At 45.7% G+C, this 20507-nt stretch overlaps 1 protein-coding gene across 1 annotated transcript; it reads left to right on the forward strand.

Annotated features, from left to right (window-relative positions):
- Positions 1 to 5073: 5073 nt before the first annotated feature.
- On the forward strand, positions 5074 to 15061 carry Coq7 (coenzyme Q7, hydroxylase). The gene is made up of 6 exons (XM_059268229.1): positions 5074 to 5250; positions 9093 to 9271; positions 10754 to 10868; positions 12554 to 12693; positions 14247 to 14315; positions 14861 to 15061. The coding sequence occupies exons 1-6, from the start codon at positions 5178 to 5180 to the stop codon at positions 14936 to 14938; spliced, it is 654 nt and encodes a 217-aa protein (XP_059124212.1). The 5' UTR covers positions 5074 to 5177; the 3' UTR covers positions 14939 to 15061.
- The last annotated feature ends 5446 nt before the right edge of the window (positions 15062 to 20507 follow it).

The raw sequence follows: 20507 nt of genomic DNA on the forward strand, positions 1-20507 counted from the left end.
TCTCTGAAGCTGGGTGGTTTCTTTGGAAGCCTTTCCAGGTTGAGTGAGTGCCCTCTCAAATGTCAGTGGTGACTTAAACTTAAACCTGACTTCTTTTTTCAAACGAACATGCATCTTCAGGTGCTAAAGGCTGGGAACAGCTGATAAGAATGTGGAGAGACCATCATGGTAGCCTCTGCCATGTGCCCGGACCACACTTGAATTTCCGCCCGTATGGGTGTCAGCCCTTGAGCAGGGGACTGGGGCAGGTTGGAGCCCCGCTTCTCAGCTCTCCAAGCCTTTTCTGTAGCCTTATTCACTCCTCAAGGGAAAGTGACCTTAGCTGACTGGTTAGTCCCAACCTTCTGTTTCCACCTGCTCTGAGTTCTGAGATTTGGTGACAGAATTGGAGAAGGGTAAAACCTTGCAAGGTGGATGGACAGTTCCTCTCTGTTTTCCAAATGTCTCTTCCTTGCACGGAGCTCTTCATTCCTGAAGGACCCCAAATGTTTCAGAGCCAGGCTACAGTGTGCTGTTTGGTATTGGAGCTGAGGCTAAGGCTCAGGGGTTATATGTGTGATTGCAGATGTAGATCCATGGCTTAGCCTGTTCATAAGAACAGCCCATAATACAAACATAGGTTGGGTTCTGATTACTTAAATACACGTTCCAAAGGGCTAGGTTTTGTTTGCCTGCACTTAAAACTTTGGATGTGTGTACCTTTGTTTTTATAAAACATTACAAAAATGGAGTGCCTTTTAAGATCTCCACTACAGTAAAAACCATATTTAATAAATACCTCGTCATATGCTTTCCCAAAGCTGACCCTTTTAATAGTGTCTAATTCCATCTGCTTCTACTTTAAAGTCTCTCAGAGTGCTGCAAGCCCTGTGACAGATACTTTGAGTCTTCTACTCTTTTTTACTGGCTCCTAACCTTTTCTGACATTTAAAATTAGGTTCATGTTTTAGAAAACTGCCAAGAAGGATTTCCCTCCTCCAACCACTGCCTTGGTTCTCAAAAATGATTGGCTTCTTGCTCTGAAAGCAAAGCAAACTTGTCATGGCTAACACATCTGTATGTGTATAAAGGGTTCCCCACTCCCCGTGTGTGTGTATGTGTGTGTGTGTGTGTGTGTGTGTGTGTGTGTGTGTGTGTGTAGATGGAACTCATCCTCAAGCCCAACACAATCATTTCTTTGATCTTTCATGAGGCTGTATTAACACAGGACATTTTTGTGCCTGTGAGAATGTGTTATTTCCTAACCTTTTCTTGTATTTGAAGATCTATGAATTTTTAAACTTAACAGGAATTTTGAATAAACCAAAGTTCATTCCATCCTCATTTTACAAATTCTAATTGTTGGCATTTTTGCCTAGTGCCTTCATATAATACTCTTGTCCCTCACTGTACCCCTGAAGATTATCTACTCTGTTTGTACAGATGGTGGATAAAATGAACAATACGCTGTTTTCTTTGTTATAAAATGGACAGCAAAATATGCCAACTAGTGTGTTAGTTTTAGTTAATGCTGCTAATGTGCATACCTCTTACTTGAATTTTTTGATAACTTTAATAACCAGGCAATGTCAGTTTAGTTTTTAAACCATACCGGCTCTCTAACAGATGTGTTAAACTACTGAGGCTCTCTAACAGATGTGTTAAACTACTGATTACACTGTCTTGAAAGTTTTAAAGTGTGTGTGTACTTGAAACCACAGAAGCACCTCGTCAAGAATCAAGTGATGAGGAAAATTGCAATACTCTGTAAAGTTGCTCTTTATTTTTCACTGAAGTTAGAAGAAATAGCATTTTGACATCTGATGGATGTGTTTGATGAATTTTATCACTTCTTGGCTTTCCTGAAGCCAAAGAAAAGCATGTCTATGTGTTTGTGTTTAAAACTTCAAAGACAAAGATATTTTAAGTATTTTATATCTCAGCACCATAGAAAACAACTGTTAGTGTTTATTTTATTCTATAAAGATATAATAAATATTGAAGTAGATATATATATATATGTGTTGAGTATGTGTTGTGAATACATATTTCTGATTTTTTCCTTAATACCTTGAAGTTCTGTGCAAGTAGTTACATCCTTCTTTTTACTGGTCTCATAGCATTGCACAGCAGCAATACACATGTCCTGTAACCATGGAACCACTAATGGGTACTTGAAGTGGGTTTTGTCATTCTTCCCCTACACACACACTGGAAGATTGAACTTTAAAAGCCCCCTGCAAACATTTCCAGTTTGCACTCTTCTTCTATAGGCTCTTGCTTTTTTTTTTCTTTTTAAAGGCAGACTGGCAGGTTCTTGCAGTCACAAAAATGGTCACATCCCAGTAAAAGGAGAATCCAGTTAGACAGGTCTTTAGTTTGCATTAACTCTTTAAGTTCGCAAATAAGATCTTGCAGCTGAAAATCTGATGGGCTGCTAGCCACTTAGGCTAAGTATTTGGGAAAAAATGAATTCATTATTTTCCAGGGTGGCACAAGGTCCGACCTTATGAGAACTTCTGAACACATCCTGACGCTGTAGTGTGCGGCTTTCCCAGAAGCCTGACCAGAGTGAGAGAAGTGATGGAAACATGGGATGTGTACCCTTTGCTGTGTGACTGTGAACAAATGTCTTCACCTTCTTAGACAGTTTCTTTACATTTAAAATACAAAATAAGACAAATTGCTTTTCTATTTCAGCATTTGATTAGAGAAGCACATACTCTTTGTTCCCTTTTGGTTTGGAAACATAAAAATACTTACCATAGAAACTACATTGAAAAACTACAGAGGAAAATTAAAATTACAAGTACACAACTTTTTTTTTTAAATGAAGTACAGAGGCACCAGTGAGGCTGAGGCAGGCAGACTGCAAAGACTTCAAGGCCAGCCTGGACTACACAGCAAGTTCCAAGACTCCCGGATACAGGGTGAGACGGTTGTCTTATAACCAAAAATAAAAAAATAAAGCACAAGTAGAGGGAGAGAAGAAAAAAAAATTGTAGTATTCTCACTTTCTCCACTTAAATGTTTTCTTATTTTATTCAAAGTTCTTTCACAGTTCATCGTACTGACATACACCTGTGAGCTCCGGAGGCTGAAGCAGCTGTATCACCACTCTGAGGCGAGCCTGAGTTACCCAATCAGATCTGAACTTTAAAAAAATCATCACACACATTCCAGGGAGCTGCTATCTCTGCTCATGAATCACTTTTTTTTTTTTTTTTTTTTTTTTTTTAGCATTCTCTTGATGGTAACATTGAATTTTTTTAAAATGTGATTTGTGAATTGTTGTTTTGGGGTTTTTGCTCTTTTGGGGAGCCTGTCACCAGCTCCCAAATAAATCACACATGTAGGCTTATTCTTAATTATGAATGCCTGGCCTTAGCTTGGCTTGATTTCTAGCTTTTTTTCTTTCTTTTCTTTTCTTTTTTTTTTTTTTTTGAGACAAGGTTTCTCTGTGTAGCTTTGCGCCTTTCCTGGAACTCACTCTGTAGACCAGTCTGGTCTTGAACTCACAGAGATCTGCCTGCCTCTGCCTCCCAAGTGCTGGGATTAAAGGCGTGCACCACCACCGCCCGGCCAAGCCAGCTTTTCTTAACTTATCCCATCTACCTTTGGCCTTTGGGCTTTTCCCGTTCTCTTACTTCTGTTAATCTTACTTTTACTCTGTGGCTTGCTGGTTGTGTAGCTGGGTGGCTGGCCCCTGGAGCCGCCTCCTCCTCTGGCTGCTAGATCTCTTCCTTTTTCTCCCAGATTTCTCCTTCTATATATTCTCTCTGCCTGCCAACCCCACCTATCCTTCCTCCTGCCTTGCCATTCATTGGCCATTTAGTTCTTTATTCGACCATCAGGTGTTTGTTTAGACAAGCACAGTAACACAGCTTCACAGAGTTAAACAAATGCAACATAAACAAAAGTAACACACCTTAAAATAGTATTCTACTACAGTGAGTATGTGTCCTGTGTGTCTGCACAGTCCAGAGGAGGGTGCCTGATACCCTAGACCTGTAGTTACAGGCAGCTGTTAGCCTCCTGGTGTGGGTGCTGGGACTCAAACCCAGGTCTTGTCAGGTCTGACAAGACCAGGAAGCACTCTTAACCTCTGAGCCATCTCTCTGCTCCAACTTTTAACATTTTACTTCCAAAATTTTTCCATAACTAGGACATCATACATCCCAACATTTTTTTTCTCCTTAGATCTAGAAGTGCAATACATGGCAAAGGCTTTGAATCTGTGATGGTTTTGGGATCGAGATTTAAGCTGAGCATGACAAGGGAATGTTATAGCACCCTCACTGCCGCTAATATTGAGTACTTGGTTCATCTTAATTTTAAGTTACTGTAGTATACTAATTTGAACACTATAGTTACATAGAATAGCTTAGTAGCTTCAATTATTTTACAGTAGCTATGCATCAAATATATACAATAACCAAAGGTTCAAGCTGAAGCTCCCTTAAAGGCACAGCTTCTGGTGGCACCTATAATAACTGATGTATATCATTGTAGGCATTTTTTTGTCCTCATACACATTACTTACTTCAAAGTTTATTTCTGTTGGCTAGACCCTAGCTGTCATATTAATGGATATGCACTTTTAAAGGGTTAACGTATGTTGCTAAACTTTCCTTCCCTCAATACACAGCCATCTTCACCACTAATGTGCGCAGATACACACGGCCAGAAATAATCCAGTAAAGTATGAAGAGCAATGTATGAAACAAACCTCAATATGAAAATTGAGAAGGGACAGGAAATATTGTGAAATGAACTATCAGACCCACAATTACACCAAACACTGAAGTGTTTTAGTACGTAATTTCTACTGATTTTTAGGTGTAGAGAGGCTGCAAATAGAGAAAAATAATCTTCGTAAAGCGGGGGAAACAAAGACCCCAACATGACCTAGGAGTCGCCTTCCCAAGACAGTGGGCAGTGCACCTGGGCTGCTTCTCCAGGGAAACTCCGCATCCTCATCCATAAAAGCAGCTAAGGCCCCCTTCATGACGTCACAATGATCGACAGGGAGTACATCCAATAGAGTTCTTGCATTGGCCATTTCCAGCCAATCGGATGGAATGCCGGGTCTAGGGGCGTTTCCGCTGGTTCCGGTCCGACGCACTGGTGCGTCATCACCCTGAGCCGAAAGCACGATTGGCCCAGGCTCTCGGGCCGTGGTTGCATTGTCACCGGCGATGAGCGGCGCGAGGGCGATAGCGGCTGCCTCGGTGTGGCGCCTGCAGAAGAGTGCCCAGAGGCCCTCCTCAGGTACCGGCCGCTCGCGGTCCCGGGCCGGCGCAGGGTTCCATGCGGGGAGTATTTGAAGGGGAGGTCACGGGTGTCACGGGGAGACGTTCATTGCGTCACAGGCGCGCGACGTGGGGGTGGGACTTGTAGCATACGTCGAGGTGATTGACAGAAACAGGTGGACTTGCGCAGGATGCGCTGGGGGACCGAGTGATTACCAGCCTATGACTTGACGTCAGTGCAGATGTGGAACTTGAGTGTCCTTGCAGTATCACTGTAGTCTCTACCGGGACTTTCTCGAGCAAAGTAGCCCTCCGTCGGCAGCATTAACCTGTTAGAAATGCAGATCTCCGGGTCCCGCTCATTATCTACTTGATATATGTTTGATATATGTTTCATTATCTTCTTGATATATGTTTGATATATGTTTCTTTTCTAGATTTTTTAAAAATTGTGTGTGTGTGTGTGTGCGCGCGCGCGCGCGCGCTCGCACGCTCGCACTCGCACAATAGTTAAGTGCCATAGATGCCAGAGCGGGGTTTAAATTTGGAGCTGAAATAACAGGCCGTTTGTGAGCTCCTGTATGTTGGTGCTGAAAACGAACTCAAGTCCTCTGCAAAGTGCAGTACACACTCTTAACTGCTGAGCCCTCTTTCCAGCCCTGGTATCAGTATTTTTATCAAGCTCCTCATGGGACTGTTTGCATTGCAAAATATGAGAAACATTGAATTTGGAATGAAGAGAAGTGGATCTGGATTCAGGTCTGAATCATGTATCATCTGAGCTGCCCCTGAAAATTTTGAGGCCGTTTTTGCAAAACTAAATCTTCAGGCATTAGATCTCTGTTTTGCCTGATAGCAATACTGTTTGCAATTTTGCGATATGTTTTTGTATAACTACGACGTATTAAATAATTTTATCAAAACCACGTCTTTGTGGTAAACAGTAAGCCAGTATTGCCTGGCCCCAAATGGATGAATAATCACGCGCACGCACGCACGCACACACACACACACACACACACACCACCACCACCATAACAAGATATGAAACTTCATTAGATACTGTTTGTGTATGCCTACCAAGGCTTGACCCAAGACTGTTTTTCTTTCTGAAAAAGAAGAGTGCTTAGCAAGTGTTTACATATTATTTAAGAAATGTCAGCTGTAAATAGAGATGTTTTCCTTGATGACAAATGGACTAGAAGAGAATTTTTAAGAGCCTCTTAGTATGTTACTTATTATTCCATAAGCTACTTAAAACCTCCCAGGTACCACTGTTGGAACAGCACATTTGAGAGCTTCTAACACTGAGCTTCTGTTTATTTTAAAGTGGGTAACAAGGCAGTCAGGACCCAGGGATGTGAATATTAAGACTTCTTGTTAACCCAGTGAGCAGGTAACAGTAAGAATCATTTGGTCGAGCGGTGGTGGCACACGCTTTTAATCCCAGTACTCAGCAGGCAGATCTCCATGAGTTCAAGGCCAGCCTGGTCTACCGAGTGAGTTTTCAGGACAGCCAAGGCTACATAGAAACCCTGTCTTGAAAACACACACACACACACACACACACACACACACACACACACAGAACCATTTGTTTTCATTTATGAAGTTATTTGGCTTCCTTTGTCTCATTTAGCCTCATGATAATAAAGAATCTTAAGTGTGTGTTTCTCCTTAAAAAAGAAAATAGCCTTGTTATTGGGTAGTTTTTTGTTTTGGCTTTGAGACAGCATCTCACTCTGTAGCTCTGGCTGACCTGGAACTTGCTATTTCTCCAGGATGTCCTCAAACTCACAGAGCTCTGCCGCCTCTGCCTCCTGATGTTGGAATTGATTGGGGATTTAACCCATCTATATGGGTTTGGTTAGATAAAAGGACAAACACAAGCTTCATGATCCTCTATTGAGTGCCTGAATCTAGACGAGAGGTGGGATTTTAGGGAGCAGTCCAATGTGTTCTCAGTAAAAAAGCCAGCTGTATGAACTTGGTCCACCGGCTCAGCTCTTTGCTATTTTTCAGTAACTTTTTAAAAGGGTTGCCTCTTCCTTTGCTAATGAGTAAGAGAATTAGCAAACAAGGTTGTGCTGAGAAGTAGAACTGGGTCATCAGTTCTGTCTCCAGACCCTACTTTCTTCAAGGAAACAGGTTGGCCAGAAGTGCAGGGCCTTGAACTTGAAACACAGCAGGTCACTTTGGTTGTGTCCCATTGCTCTCCCATAAAACATAGGCCACAGCCCGTAGAGGCCACTTTCTGAAGACAATCAGGAGTGGTGTCTTACATTGGCACCACTGAGGTTCTGTGTCTTCTTTCTGGACTCTGTTCAGGTAGACTATTTTCCCTGAATACATCAAGCCCTGGGCTTGTTCTGCAGCACCATAATAAATAAGTACAACATTTAAAATTCTACTTGGGCCGGGCAGTGGCGGCACACACCTTTAATCCCAGCACTCGGGAGGCAGAGGTAGATGGATCTCTGTGAGTTCGAGGCCAGCCTGGGCTACAAAGCGAGTTCTAGGATAGCCAAGGCTGTTACACAGAGAAACACTGTCTCAGGAAAAAACAAAAAACAAAACAAAACAAAAAAAAAGTTCTACTTATTAGCAAAGTTCATGTTCAGGACCCTGACATGCATGTATCCTAGATTCACCAAGCCCGCCCCATGGCCTTGTGCCTGGAGACCTTAGACCTTCTTAATGGAAGAGCCAAAGATGTGTCCCAGATGACTCTTTTCACCCCTTTTCTGGATGTTGAAGTTAGCCGAGGTGTAAAGACCCAGTAGTCATAGCAAAGTGCCTGTAACACTTTAAGTAATGCCAACCTAGGCTGCAGCTGGGGTGACAAGCCAGAGGACCCATGGTTTCTGTTTTCATAGGAGGCGAACGAACCTTACTACAAAGGCGGTGGTGGCGCACGCCTTTAATCCCAGCACTCGGGAGGCAGAGCCAGGCAGATCTCTGTGAGTTCAAGGCCAGCCTGGTCTACAGAGCGAGATCCAGGACAGGCACCAAAACTACACAGAGAAACCCTGTCTTGAAAAGCCAAAAAAAAAAAAAAAAAAAAACCTCCTCAAAGGGGGTGAACATTTGAGATCCTCTAATCTAGGGCTAAGAGAGTATAACGGAAGGGTTTGCCCTTCAGTTTCCTCAAAAGAATTTACATTTTAAAGAGGAGTTTAGTTTGTGAGGTCAAACCTAAACTGTCAGACTGGGTCTCTAGCCACCTGTCCATGGACCTGGTGTAAGTCCCAACCTGGGCTGCCAGACTTTGCACCCTGAGCTGTTTCCCAGGGAGACTGGGGAAGGGCATCATGGCTTTGGATGTGTTCCATGGGCTTCTGCTGTGCCCTTGGGAGGGGAGAGCCTTTCCTGAAGCCGCTGTCACGTGAGCTGCCTGGTGAGACAGGCTTCAGCCTCTCCAGATGGCCGTGTGTGTAAAGCAAAGCCAGAAGCCCATGATTTTAGTGAAATCTTTTGGGTTTGAGATGTCCAGAGGACAAAGAATGCATTGATAGACATGCCCGGCCCTCAGGGCTCATTTATGGCCTTGGTTCTAACATGTCTTTCATTCTGTTTGCAAAAGGACTACAGGCCTGTGAGATGGTTCAGTGGGTAAAGGTGCTTGCTGCCAAGCCTAAGGGCTTGAGTTCCATGCCTGGGCCCCACATGGAGGAGGGAGAAAACTGATGTCTGCAAATTGTCCTCTGACTGCCACTTGCACATCAACACACACACACACACACACACACACACACACACACACACACAGATATATGTCATCTTTTCAGAATAAAAAGCACAGTATCAATATCAATGTTCTGTGTGGATGATGAAGGACCGTTACTTGCATTTTCCTTGCAGCCTGTGGAAGAGGCATCGTCATCAGGTTTCACAGTTCTGGAATGACCCTAGACAATATTAACCGGGCAACTGTGGATCGAATCATCCGGGTGGATCACGCTGGTGAATATGGAGCAAACCGCATCTATGCAGGGCAGATGGCTGTGCTGGGCCGGTCCAGTGTTGGCCCTGTCATTCAGGTGGGCTCTTCCCTAAGTCTCAACCTATCTGTTGCATTGGCAATCTATCTGAAGCCCACAGTAATCACTTTTGCCAGTATGTCCCAAAGGGAGGTTCTGGGAAACAAAGAGCACGTGTTCTGTTTATATAAAAGCACAGATATAAATTGAACATGGCTGGGTGTGGTGGTACATGCCTTTAATCCCAGCACTTGGGAGGTAGAGGCAACGTGCTCTCTGTGAGTTTGAGGCCAGCCTGGTCTACATAGGAAGTGTCAGTCAGAAAGAATGGGGAGAGAGGAAGTGTAAAAGAAAGAAATTGAGTGTGAAAATCGAGTGTATTTGTGGTGTGAATGTTTCATGGTAGAAAAGGCTGAAAAATCCCTTCATTAAGGGAATGTTCCATGTGCCAGGAGGTCATTGTAGGCTTCTCCAGTCACAGAGTGCCAGAGAGAGGGGTTTATAGTCCCAAAGATCCAGTTTTCCTTTCTAGATCTCTCACCTTCTGTGGCATTGAAGAGGTCACGTGACCTGTGTAAACTAGCCTGGTAAAACCCCTAACTTTGGTTTGGTTGGGGAATAAACAAGCTCATATGGAGCTGTTGGCACCATGCCTGGCATGTGGTATCGTAGCATGGTGTCCCTTCAGATTCGCCGCAGACACCCCAGAGGTCATCCATGTGTAAGATGGTCTATATCTGCAGGAAGCCCCTGCTCTGCGCATCTCTACCTTGAAGCATGTCAAGGCTATTGAGAGTCCCCCATGCCAGGAGAGTACCACACATTTGCTGTTCTGTTTCCTATTGAGAGCAGTCTGTGTGTTTTCAGGACACAGTTCTTTGCCGTTATTTTCACCTGTGGTTGCTTGAACCGATGTCTCAGAGCCTGGGGTTCCCGAGGGCTCACTGCAAGATGACTGAGCTCTGAGTCCTCAGGATAATCGGTCTGCCCTAACAAGGCATTGTGTGGGTGGCAGGAGTAGCCTGCCTGAGCCATGTGGATGGCACCCGGTGCTTAGGAGGCACTGACTGTCTCACCTTGGCTGCTGTCACCCTTCTGTCCCCGTCCTTTGTGTGGAGTCTAGAAGGAAATTACACCGTGACTGACATTTTGCCCTTCCAGTTCTGAACTGGGTCAGCGTCTCGCACACAGATGTGGAGCCTGGTCACTGAGGTGTGTGTGGGTCTGAAGGTGTGGCAGTGGAGCTCTCAGCTGTGTGTGAGGTGCAGCTTCCGTTCCTCCTTTGCCTCGCGGGCTCTTTCTCTTTGGAGATTCTTCTGTGTTTGCTTTTATCTTATGGATACGTAAGGGATGGGAGGCAGCATTCTCCTCATTACACCGCTTCCTCATTGCCATAGCAAGTCCTCAGGGTGTAGCAGCAGGCCCCTGTAATGCTTGCCGCTTTTTATGGTTTTGGTTTGGTTTGGTTGTTGTTATGGTGGTGGGGTTTTTGTTGTTGTTGGTGGTGGTGGTATTTTTTTAGTTTTTTAATTTTTTTCCTAGAAAATGTGGGATCAAGAGAAGGACCATTTGAAAAAGTTCAATGAGCTGATGGTTGCATTCAGGGTCCGACCTACGATTCTGATGCCCTTATGGAACTTGGCGGGCTTTGCACTAGGTAAGTGTCTGTCCAGGAGCAACTTGGGCTGTTGGTAATGGGTTCATGTCTTCACCAAACCTTTGTTATTTACTTAGTGTTTTCCTAAACTTAAATTGAGCGGATTGAATTTTTTTTGCTCATATAACTTTAAGATAGAATCACCACTTTCATAAATAGAAAGTATAATACACACAGAGGGAAGCTAGATAGTGAAGTCACAGCCAGATGATGTCTCCTGGTGATTCTAACCTGAGATCAGCTTGAGTGCTGGGCATGGTCGCCCACCCCTTTAATCCCAGCACTCAGGAGGCAGAGGCAGGCAGATCTGAGTTCAAGGCCAGCCTGGGCTACAGAGTGAGTTCCAGGACAGCCAGGGGTACACAGAGAAACCCTGTCTCAAGCCCCTGCCCCAAAGGGAAGAAAAAAAGAAGAGCAAAGAACTCAGTGTCACGCTCTCGGCTCTCAGCAGAAGGGCCAGGGCTCATTGAGCCTGCCTGGTGGTGCCAACTTGCAGCTCCCCACTCACGTGGCCGAGGCAGGAGGGTGGAGAACACAAGCCTTGGCTACACAGTAACTTCCAGGTGAACTTGGGTTTCGTAGTGAGGCCTTGTCTCAAAAAACAAAACCAATCAAACCAACCAAATAAAACAGAAAAATGCACTCAAAAAGCACTTGTGACTAGCATCTAGTAACGAGCTCAAACTACTTCTCAACGTGGGGTAACTGTCTCAGAACATTCATGGGAATATCTAAATGTCCAGTAGTTATGCTTAGCAGGTATTACTGATATCTGGAGGGTAGACACTGGGTGCCATTAAACATTTCCAGATGTAGGGCCATAGAAACCATGTGTGTTGAAATCCACCCTTCACTGGCCTGGGGATAGCTGGCCCTGCCCCTGTCTGGACACTGCAGCAGGGGAGCTGGCCCTAACCCTCATGGGAAAGCTCCCCCCACTCCCATACTCAGGAGAGATGGCTCCACCCCTTGCCTGAGGGAGGGGGCCATCCCAAAGGTCTAGACTGACCAGCTCAGCTACCACCCAGACCCACATCCTGGGCCTTGGGTTGCCGCATCCTAACATCTGCCCCATCTATGACCTGCTGGAGTGTGTGAAGGGACTGATCCTGCGGAACCATAGCCACAGGATCTCCGTGACTCAGGGCAACAGCAGGATGTCCGAGAGGAGTTTTGGTGAGAGTCCAGTGATGATGATTGTGTGTACTAGAGGCCAGAGGCCTTGAACCAGACTTACTGCAGTGAACGTTTGTGAGTGGGGCTGATTGGACAAAAGGGTGTACTGTGTAACACACCGCAGCTCCCAGTGCCACTAGGATGAATGAAGAGGAGTTGGAGAGGTGAAAAGATGGAGGAGCAAGGTGGTTTTCATTTCTTAGTTGTTGTTGTTGTTGTTGTTGTTTGCTTTGTTTTTTAATTAATTTTGGGGGGAGGTTCTTTTTGGGGTGATGCTGTAGGGGTGAGAGGTGGATATGTAGTGACTGGGAGATGAGTGGGATTGGGTGCATGATGTGAAATTACCAAAGAATCAATCAAGAATTATGTTTATATACATATATATAAAATCCCCAGATGCACAACACAACCCTACCATAGAGAGTTACCAGCCCAGATGTCAGGATGCCTCACAGATGTGCTTGACCAGCAGCATGTGGCTCATGCTTGACCTTGTATGACGATTGCAGGGGCAGGAACTGCCTTGCTGGGGAAGGAAGGGGCAATGGCCTGCACTGTGGCTGTAGAAGAGTCTATAGCTCATCACTACAACAACCAGATCCGCACGCTGATGGAGGAGGACCCTGGGAAGTATGAAGAGCTGCTGCAGGTGACTGACTGTGTTCTGCTTGTGGGGAGAAAGGGCAGGTGACTGGTGGTGAGAAGAAAGAAGTCAGGGTGTTAAGAAGGTGGGCTTAGACAGCGGGGGTGGGGGAGTCGTCTTCTAGGTGAGACAGACAGGTCATACAGCTCCAGCACAGTGAAGCCTAGAACCAATGTCTCCTGAGTCCAGGGCTGTGTGTCCTCTGTACATCCATGACTCAACAGCACATGGGCTGTACAAAGAAGACACCAGCTATCATGCTAAGTTGGACAGAGAAAAGTCCCCGAGGCCTCAGCCTACACAAAGAACCACAGGGAATGGAGGGAAGCTGAGACAGGAGAGGTGGCCTGCTCCAGGGAAGAGTACACCCATTGGTGGTCCGGTACCAAAAGGTCAGCCCTGAAAGCATACATACAGGTAGCATTCGATAAACTGAGCAGGTTATATTTAAATATGTCTATACAAACACATATATGCATGCAATAACAATTAGTGAAAAAAAGAGGGTATAAATTTAAAGGAAAGCATGGAGAGGTTTATGGGAAAGTTTGGAGGGAGTAAAGGGAAGGGTGAAGTATGGTAATTAAATTATAATCTCAAAAATAAAATTAAAAAAAATGATGATGAACTCTTTAGGCTGAGTGACTGAAGTGCTAGAGCACCCCAGGTAATTTTCTACAGGAAAGAAGGAACTACTTAGCCCAGGCTGCTCTTGAATTAGTGGGTACAAAGGATCCCCCTGCCTCAGCACCATCCCTCTACCCCTCAGTAGTTTGTTTGGATTTTGTTTGTTTTGTTTTCAAGATAAAGTCTCTGTTTATAGCCCAGGCTGTTCTTGACTCTTGGTCCTCCTGCTTCTGCCTTCTGAGTGCTGGAGTTCTAAGTGTGCATCACTGTATCCATGTAGTAATTTGAATAAGAATGGCCCTCATAGGCTCATATATTTGAATGCTTAGTCATCAGGGAGTGGCATTATTTGAGAAGGATGAGGAGGATTAGGAGGTGTGGCCTTGTTGGAGGAAGTGGTGTCACTGGGGGTGGGCTTTAAGATTTCAAAAGCCCAAGCCAGGCCCAGAGCCTCTCTCTCGGCGTGCAGATCAGGTTATAGCTCTCAGCTACCCCTCCAGCACCATAAGTGTTGCTATGCTCCCTGCCATGCTGATAATGGACTAACTTTTGAACCTGTAAGCCAGCCCCCAATTAAATGCTTTCTTTATTTATAAGAGTTCTTTTGGTCATAGTGTCTTTTCACAGCAATAGAACAGTGACTAAGACAGACCACAACTCTTAATTTTTAAAACCTAAATCAGCAGTTGGCAAACACCAGCCTGTGGGCCAAGTTTGTTTCATAAGTAAATCTTATTAGAGCCACACCCGTGGTTTCCTCTTGCAGGGCTGCTCTCCCCACTGGAATGGCAGAGTGAACACTGGCCTTTCATAGGAAAAGCATGTGGACCTCACCTGTAGATAGAACCCGATGCTCTGGCTTGGAAATAGGATGAGCAGCAGGCGACCTAGAGTGCTGACTTACTTCTGCTTGGATTCCTTTTCCTTTTCAGGTCATCAAGAAGTTTCGAGACGACGAGCTTGAGCACCACGACACTGGCCTGGAACACGATGCGGAGTTGGTAGGGATAGCCTGCTCCTGGTGATGCTTGGGGACTGTTTTAAAGGTGGAGGGGCCAAAGGTTTCTGTTCCCAGAAAGACATTTGAAAGTAAAGGTCAGAAGTTAGGGAGCCAGCTACTTGGCAGAATGCACACAAGCTCAGCCTTGGTCCAGGGTAAGGCTCCCATGTCCTACTCTGTGATTATCCCAAGAAACAACCTAGGGTTCAATGGCCAGAGATGCCGCCAGCCGTCTGAATGGCTTTTGTTTCAAATTAAGTGATTTTCCAGATCCTGTTTCTTATCCAGAGGAGCCCAAACCCTGCCCTTCCAGTGAGTCCAAGTCTCACATCTAAACATAGATGCACCCTATTTGGTCTGATTGCGGTTGTTTAGGTGTTGGGGTTGAACCCCGGGTCTTGCTAGGCAAGCGCTGTACTGCTGAGCATGGCTCTTTCTCTGTGTGCTTATTCCCCCCAAGAAGTACTGCAGACCAAACTCAGGGTGCTCTGCATGCTAGACAGGCCCTCTACCACCAACTACATTCCCGCCTTTTGTTCTCCACAGGCTCCAGCGTATGCCTTGTTGAAGAGGGCTATCCAGGCTGGATGCAGTGCAGCAATATATTTATCAGAAAGGTTTTAAAGTATGTTTGTTGCTCCATTTCCAGAAAAGGTGGTCACTCAAAGAGTGGTGATTGCAGAGGAGGAACTGTACAGTTATCACTGTGTGCTTTTTGTTAATAAACTACAGTGTGTGGTCCTTGGAGGTTTGGGCCATTGTTTTTCAACAATAAAACTTTGGCAGCTGGGTGAGGGGGTGCACACTTTTAATCCCAGCACTGGAGAGGCAGAGGCAGACGGATCTCTGAGTATGAGGCCAGCCTGTTCTACAGAGTGAGTTCCAGGGCAGCTATTACACAGAGAAACCCTTTCTTGAAAAACAAACAACAACAACAAAACACACCAAAAATCTCTTTGGCACTGGTTTCCTGGGTTTTCTTCTGCTGTGAGTGTGGCAGTTGACAAACTCTACTCACCTCACAGCACACGTAGCTGGTCTTCCTTTGATCTTTAGTTAATTTTGGCCTAAGACATCAAGAATGCATCATTCATTAGTTAGCAGGAATCTTTTTTCTTAATATTTATTTTATTTTTATTTATGTGTGTGTATACATATGTTTGAGTGTCCGTGGAGGCCAGAAGAGAGTGTTGGGTCCCCTGGAGCTAGAGTAACAGGCACTTGTGAGCTGGGAACCAAACTCAGGTCCTCTGGTTAGCAGCATGTGCTCTTAACCCCTGAGTCACCTCTCCAGCTCCTGCAGGAGCCTTTAAAAGGAAAATAGGTTGAGTTTGCAGTTAACAGATAGTCATTTAAAACATGAAGATGTTTAAGATGGGGTAAGCAAGACTGGGAAGTCCATCCAGGAAGTGACTGCACGTTCTGGATATTACATGGCACGGCAAAGCACTGTGGTCTGAGTTACGTCTCCGGAGAACGCTCACCCAGAGCTGATGGTATTAGCAGATAGTGGTTGAATCCCTCACCTGAGAGGGGGTACCGTAAGGGAGACTAGGGGGTGGTTAGATGAGGGAGCAGAGCCCTGAGGAGTGGGATTAGTGCCCTTTTAAAAGTGAGGCCTGACAGAGACTCACAGTCCCTTCCATGTGCCACAAAAGCTGCTGACTGTGGGGACACAGGCACCTTGATGGTGGACTTCACAGCCTCCAGAACTGAAAACAGGAAGTTTTCCTGTTCACATGCTCCCCAGCCGACTGTATTTTAATAGCAGTCCACATAGACTGAGACAGGACGGCATATTTCTGTTAGGCGTGGTGATGTAATCCCAGCAAGAGTCAAAAGGCAAGAGGCAAGAGGACCATCAGGAGTCCAAGGTTGTCCTCAGCACAAGTTTGAGGACAGCGTACCGGACACCCTGCCTCATCAAACAACCACAAGAAAATAAAGACTTGTGGGTGATTTACAAATTAAATTATAATAATTTCCATAAGCTCTGCTGCCCCCCAAATAAACCATACTGACTAAAATTTAGCACTTTTGTGAATTATTTTGTAATTTTTTAAAATTTCCAAATATATTAAAAAACAGGCTCAAGCTGAGTGTGGTGATGCACACCTGTTCCAGTGTGTGGGAAACAGGGAGGTAGATCTCCATGAGCTGGAGGCCAGTCTGGTCCACACGCATTCCAGGCCAGTCAAGGCTACATAGCGAGACTCTGTCCAATACAAAATCCCAAACCAAAAAGACAGTAAAAAGGCCAGTGGCCCTCTCACAGCAGAGCTTCCGTGGAGGCTGAGGTGGGAGTCCGAGGTCAGTCTGAACGAGGCATTAAGGAACAAAAAGAAGTCTGTAGACCAACTAGTTAGGCTGGTCCTGGGATCAGTGGGGTCTGTAGCTTAGCTTCCCCTCATCAGCACCCGGTGGTGAGATGGGGCTTGAGGGGCTCTGGCTTCGGAGGACAATGGACACCTGATAGTTTCCACCAACACTCTGCAACCTCTTTCTTTTCTGCAGTTCAGTGTATTTAGTAACTCAGGAGGCTCAGGCAGGAGGATTACAAATTTAGGGCCAAGGTAGGGTTTATTGTGAGACCCTGTATCAAGAAAACAAGATGGGGGGCTGGAGAGATGGCTTGGCAGTTAAGAGCACTTGCTGCTCTTCCAGAGGACCAGTTCAGTTCCTGCACCCACAGTAGGCAGCTCACGACCGTCCGCAACTCCAGTTCCGGGGGATCAAACACCCTCTTACATCCAGGACCAGAACACACGTACACACGAATAAAGATAAAATTAAAGAAAAAACAACAAAAGTGGTTTTAACTTGGTGACCGAGTAGTAGTAACGAGCACGAGAAGGAGGGGCAAAGGTGGCGGTAGGTTCTTCTGCGGCAGATTACCATCGGAAGTCTGTAGTGTAGTCTGGCGTAGCTGACAAAGCCGAGCTCAGGTTGCTGCTGTGTCTACACTGTTTCATGAGCGGCCATTTTCCTTCTCCTGTGTAAGATCAGTTGTCCTAATGCACAGTAGGTGGAGGGAGGCTGAAGACATGCTAAGGGCGATGCCTTCAAGCACTCGAACTATGGAAACAGTAGACCCGCAAACCTTTCCTCCTCTCTCTAATGCCACAAGCTCCATTTTCTCCTGGCAGCATGGTGACGAGCAGCAGTAAGTCAGCTCGGGTCACTGTGCAGCTCAGAAACCCCCCACTCCAGCCGACTTGTTCCAGTTCCAGCTCCTCTGCAAAGTCCCCAGGCCGTGAACAGGATTCCAGGTTACCTGGCCATCTGGGGCCCGTCCCTGCCTCACTCAGCTCCAGCCACTGGCCTCCTTGTACTTCTCACAATTGCCAGGCACAGGCCTGTCTGATGCTCTTCACAGTGGCTGTGCTCTCTGCCTAGAATGCCTTTTCCCCCAGACAGTGGCTGTCAAATCCCTCACCACCCCCACTCAAGTTCAAACTCAACATCGCCCTAGAAGAAGCCCACTGTAGTAGCCAGTTTCTGTCTCTGTGACCAAAATGTGAGAATAAATTAAAGATTCTAGCTGGTGTTTTCAGTCCACTATCGCTCGGCCCATGCGCTCTGGTGGAGAAAGGAAGTGTCTCCATCATGGACCAGAAGCCAAGAGAGGGAAACTGGATGGGTGGGGGAAAGACATAGTCCAAGGACACGCCCCCAGTGAGCTACTTGTTCCGTGGAGGCCCTGCCTCCAATTTTTCCACATCCTCCATATGGTCAGGTTATGACTCCATCAGACAATTAACTCTCCTGGTCTGATGTCCCTGAAATGCTCTCATAGACACTCCTGGAGAGAGCTTCACTAACTGGGGCTTTTCAATCCAGTCAAGGTCACAAGACCAACCCCACCAGCCCCGCCCCCTGCCTGGCCCTGAGTGATCTGCCTGGTGTCTGGCTCTGTGAGATCCAGATCTTTGAGTCATGCAGAATAGGTGCTCAGTGGACACCAGAAGGGACTGAATGAAGAGCTAGCCCTTCTGTGATAAAGGGTACTTTCAAATAACTGCTCACTGGAGACTCCAGTGTGTCTTAGCAAAGATTCAGTGGGGATTCATGTCACCGAAGACCAACAGAGGGCGCTTTCCTGTGTTCTTGCCAATGACTTTAAACGCACCGGCTGGACTTCCATGTGTAAAGAATGAGTTTGAAGGCAGGTGCTGCAGTGGTGCTCACACTTAACCCCAGCACCCCGGAGGCAGAGGCAGATGGATCTCTGTGAGTTTGAGGCCAGCCTGGTCACGTGGTAAGTGCTGGCCAGCCAAGGGCTACACAGTGAGACTGTCTTAAAAGGAGTTTGACCCTTACAGCATCTGTAAAGATTAAGTTAAAATCCACTAAAAATCTACATGTGTTTTAGTTTACTTTCCATTGCTGCAATAAAACACAACAAAAGCAACCTGAGGAGGAAAGGGTTGGTTTGGCTTACACATCCCAATCACAGTCCATCCTTGTGAGAACTCAAGGTGAGGGCTGGGAGGCAGGAGCTGATGCAGAGGCCGTTGATGAACACCATCTATGGGCTGGTTCCTCATGGCTTGCTCAGGCTGCTTTCTTATACAGCCCAAGGCCATCAGCGCAGGGGTGGCACCACCTACAATGGACCCCGCCCCGATCAATCATCAATCAAGAAAATGTTCCACAGACAAGCTTAGAGACCATGTTCCACAGACAAGCTTACAGACCATCTGGTGGTGCCCAAACACAAGGCTTTGAGGAGAAAATACGCCTGTATGTGTGACCTTGAATCAGGCCACCTTAATTCTTAGATAGGACATCAGTAGGACAGGTGGAAAAGGAAGACAAGAGGGCTGGGGGGTGTAGGTCAGTGGCAGAACACTTGCCTGATGGATGTCAGTTCCTGGGTCTGAATCCCTACCACACTTACCATAAAACAATGAAATCCAAGTCACTGGTCTCCACCAAAGCTAAAAACCTATACCATAGAAGTCAAGACTGAAAAAAATGTAGGAGATGAAAGGTGTTTGCAAATTATGTATCTGATAAGACACTTGTTTCTAGAAGCTAGGCATGCCTTTAATCTCAGCACTCAGGAGGCAAAGGCAAGCCGATCTCTGAGTTCAAGGCCAATCTGGTGTACATAGCAAGTTCTAGGACAGCCAGGCCTATGTAGAGAGACCCTGTTTTGAACCCCCTTACCCACAAAAGGGATACACAAAGAACACCTACAACTCAATAAAAAGAAATACCCAATTGAAAATCAGGCAAAGGATTTGAATAGGCATTTCTCCAGAGGAGATAATGTTGTATGGATGATCAGCTAAGAAAGAATTTTTGCAATCATTAGTCATAAGAGAAATCCAGTAGGAAGCATTGGTGAGGATGCAGAGAAACCGAAGCCTTCAGGTATTGCTAGTCACGAGGCCACTGTTACAGCTACTTAGGGAAGCAGCCTGGCAATTCCTCAGTCATGTTAACATACCCCAGGTTAGGTCAACAGAAATGAAAACACATTCACATACTTGTACATGAACATGCATGGCAGCATAATACCTACCAACTCAAATGCCCATCAGTTGATAAACTGAGTGAAGAATGGTCTCTACAGAAAATGGAGTATTATTCAGTCATCAACAGAAATGAGGTATGAGTCCCTGCTGTCACATGGATGAACCTTGAAACATGGTTGGCTACATGGGGTTCAGTACAGAAGAATAAGAGTCCTGGGGAGGGATGCTGATGTTGATACCTGAACTGTTAACAACTGGTCAAATGGCAATGTCACATTGAGATTTTCCCACAATTTCCAACACGTTTTCATTGACTGAAGCCAGATCCAAGCCACTTACAACTTCATTTGTATATGTCCAGAACAGGCCAGTCACAGAGACAGAGGGGGAATTGGTGGGTGCTGGGGCTGGAGTGGGGGATGGGAGGAAAGAAGTAACTCCGTTGCTAGGGACGGGGTGGGGGGAGATCATAAGAATGTTCTAGAATTGGTGGTGCCTGTTCAAGTATGTGCATATAGTTAAACCCACTGGTACTGAGTTCAACAGTGTAAATTTTCTGCCATAGAAATAAAAATAAAATTATACAGTTCTATGCTGTATTTGAAAGCAAGTTTCAATCCAGGCTGTTAACAGAGACTGCATGCATGGGTTTTGTGTTTGTGAGTGAGGCTGGGGACTTGGAGAGGCAAGAGGTCCCTGGTGGCTGTCTT

The sequence above is a fragment of the Peromyscus eremicus genome, chromosome 1 (assembly GCF_949786415.1).
Source record: "Peromyscus eremicus chromosome 1, PerEre_H2_v1, whole genome shotgun sequence".
In the NCBI taxonomy this organism is placed as follows: Eukaryota; Metazoa; Chordata; class Mammalia; order Rodentia; family Cricetidae; genus Peromyscus; species Peromyscus eremicus.